The 3,375-nt window shown below is 36.4% G+C and overlaps 1 protein-coding gene across 4 annotated transcripts in view; it reads right to left on the bottom strand.

The window, feature by feature from the left end:
* Positions 1-3,375, bottom strand: part of RGS7 (regulator of G-protein signaling 7) — a 600,793-nt gene that overhangs the window by 45,009 nt on the left and 552,409 nt on the right. For 2 of the 4 annotated variants that reach the window (XM_019527609.1, XM_019527610.1), the window contains exons 16-17: positions 2,416-2,505; positions 80-160 (exon numbers count right to left, since the gene is read on the bottom strand). In XM_019527609.1, the coding sequence (XP_019383154.1) occupies positions 86-160; positions 2,416-2,505 (165 nt within the window). In that variant the 3' untranslated portion in view covers positions 80-85. Of the gene's footprint in view, positions 1-79; positions 161-1,060; positions 1,115-2,415; positions 2,506-3,375 lie in introns of all 4 variants that reach the window. The other 2 variants (XM_019527608.1, XM_019527611.1) reach the window with 2 other exon arrangements.

Below are 3,375 nucleotides of genomic sequence, written 5' to 3'. Positions count from 1 at the left end.
CACATACACAGAGCAGCATGAACTGCACAATTCAAAAGACGATGCAGACAAACTTGAGTAGAATCCAAGATCTTTCTACCTCTTTTCATAACAGGTTAGTGCTCGCCCTCAGTGTTGGTGTACAGTTTTTATGGCATGGGAAAATAGGGATGTTTCTGCCCTATAAAAATAAATGTGTTGAATGCTTTAGTTTGAACTTGCACAATGTCAAAAAAGATCCAAAGACACTGGAGAGATAGAAATAAAAAGAATCCCATAAGAGAGGACAGCAGTGGAACTCACATCTGGTGGTGAGGAAGTGTTGACACCAATGTCCATTTTTACCTTAGTGCAACATCTTTGAAAAATAAGTTCTTACTTTTCAATGAAGAAGAAAAAGAGCATAATCAAAGAATGTAGACAGGAATGTTGACTGCTTTTACGTCCCCTTAATGACATCCAAACAAAATTGTTGTACAATCATAAGCATCAGCTACTTAGCAGGCACATTTGCTTCTGAGAAGATAGACTAGACTTGAGAGAAGTTGGGGGTATTTGTTATGAGTTATTTTCTCCCTGTGACCCATTATGAAAATGGACAAGAGCCTTTCTTGGAAAAGATAGCAAAGACAAAAGGAAAGAAATCCAGTGTTAAAAATACAAACGTCATTTGGGGATGCACTAGGAAAGGAACAATATCAAACAGGTTTTCACAGGTCCCCTTAGTTTAATTAAAAAAAACCAAAACAAAACAAAACATGTACACACAGAGTGAATTAACTCCATATTCTAGGGTGAAGTTCATGCTTCTTAGTGCAAACAGCATGGCTTTCATAGGTCCATTCCTTCTTTTATGGCAACAGTAATAGCTTGACATTTTTTCTGAGGTCAGTCAGCAAAAGGATAGGGAGGGTGTAAAGAATGCTTAGTATAAAGCTGTCATGTCTATGTAAAGTTGTGAACTTGCATGACGGCAACAGCTTTTTCTGCTGTCCCAGAAAAGAAAAGGTGAAGGAACTGGGTGATGAAGGGACAAGGGTGTTTCACCAGGCATGTTATTCTTCTAAGCCAATAAACTTACCACATTGCGTGTGAATTTCTCAAAAGATGTTCGACGATCCAGTGTGTGATCCAACTTAAATTTAAAAATAGGGAGGGGGAAAGAAAAAAAAAGGGAAAAAATGAAAGAAAAAAAAATAAAAAGAAAGGCCAGAAAAAAATAAAGCAGAAAAGAAGGAATGATGAAACAATGGACTGCAAAACAAAGCTCATGTACAAATCAAGAAGCAAAAGTAGATATGAAGTTGCTAATGAATGCCAACTTGTATAACAGCAGATGGGTAAAGCAGTTAGAGTACTTGATTTAACAAAAAGAACAAAAAATTCTCAGGGGGACCAAACTGGTTTGAGTTAAAAATAAAACTGAAAATAAGAAAAAAAATAATGAAGCCCACAACTTGGGTTAATGAACCAACATTTGCAAAATTTAAGGACTACATATATACAGTAGTAGCTCTTTGGCATTTTTCAGTATTTCTCTCCATATTATAGAGAGTTTTGACATCAATATTTGAAAAACATCATACAGTATTTCCACATAATTCTCAGGCTGTTGTTTTGCACAGCATGGGATTCTGGAGTTCATAGCTATTATATTAGTTCTAGTAATAATAATGGGCCAGATTTTGGAAACACTGAGCTCCTTAGTAATAACAATTAGAATTCATCGTTCACTGAGTGGAAGAATCAGGTCCACTAAAAAAACAAAAAAAAATTGTTATTGAAATTTGAATGGTTTCAAAATGCCTCACATTTTAATAGTTAGGACCAACCTTGCAGGTGCACTATTAGAGACATGCCTGTGCAGAACTTACTGCATGTTCTGGGCCTGTAAAATGAAGGTCACACAGAGGGATATAAATCTTTTTCAGAAGGAATGTGGCATAATCTGATTTTCTTTTTAGATTTCTAGCCTAAATAAAATGACTCATGTAAAGAAGTGGAAAAAAGAGATTGATTGAAATTAAGATCACTTGGCAACAAATGTAGTGGCTTTGGAAATTAAAATAAAGAAAAAGGCAATTATTACATAACCTTGGAAATATAAAAGATTGCTCTGTTGAGGTCTTATTTTTTTTTTTTAATGTATTTATAAAAATACCTTTCAATTTAAATTGCTTGGCAACAGAAAGAGCAGGGCTATGTGTAAAAATAAAAACAGGTCTTCTATTTAACTTATTAAAACATGCACACATGCAGGAGATATACACATGTATATATCTGGAACTACTGTATGCATGTGACCTCCAAATAAACCAGCCTAGTCACCTACCAGATATCCAGGTGTACTGCCATGGGAGAGAGAAGACCAAGTATTGTAACAAACATAAGCACCACTTTGCGCAGTGGCAGTACAAAGACAAGGTGCACCAATACCTTTTTCTTGGCCTGTAGCAGCTCCTGGTAGGCACTGGATCGTATAAAACGAGGATAGGAATCACTTTTCATCAGTTTGTAAATATGCTCCTAAAAAAAGAAATATACCCAGATACAGAGAGAGATTTTAAAATGAAATTTTGAAAACCTTTCTTAAATTATAGCAATTACTGTTCATAGAAAACAACTTTTTAAAGAACTGCAGGTTAAATGGTTAATTGGTTTGAGTTAACATTAATTTTAAAATAATTTTTTTAATAAAATGTAGTACTTGATATTTTAGGCAGTTTATCTTTGTTCCAAGATAACTTATCAACCAAATAATTAAGCCTTAGTGTACTGGCTACACTTAAAAACTTGGGTTTGAAGTTAGTGGTCATCTGGCTAGACTCCTACCTGCACCCTTAGGTGAAGGAGAGACAAAAAAGAAAATGAAATTGAATCTAATTGAAAAATTAACCTATTTATTTACAGTGCTGAGTTTTTGCAGAGAAGCTAGGCAGGGAACTAGGCCTGCACTTATCTGCTTATCTCTTCACAACTGGTTTATCTCATCACGCCTCAAATCATCTTTCAAAGGATCTTGCAGCACCCCAACACCCTAGTTTAGCACCACTGGTATAGAGTGCAGACACTCTATACATTTAGATCAATCTAGCTAGGGTTAAGTCAATCTAAGTGCTAATCTGTCAAACATACAGATAGGCTAAATTGGGCAAAAAATGGTCAGCCTGATCTACATTAGCTCAGCTAAGGAGGTGAGCTAAATTAGATGGTGAATGGGTTAGCCTGACCTAGTGAACATCTGCACATGTTCAGAACACACTCCTGGGGCTAGGAAAACCCCAGGGCAGCAATCTTCCTACCTCCCCAATCATGGCCAGGATATTTTTCACCCTCCACACTGCCACATCTCCAGACAGATACCCCCAAGGACTCACTACCCCTACCCCCCCCCCC

The sequence above is a fragment of the Gavialis gangeticus genome, unplaced genomic scaffold, assembly GCF_001723915.1.
Source record: "Gavialis gangeticus isolate Ggan-Ray unplaced genomic scaffold, GavGan_comp1, whole genome shotgun sequence".
NCBI lineage: Eukaryota > Metazoa > Chordata > Crocodylia > Gavialidae > Gavialis > Gavialis gangeticus.
This window is presented reverse-complemented; position numbering and strand designations above follow the sequence as displayed.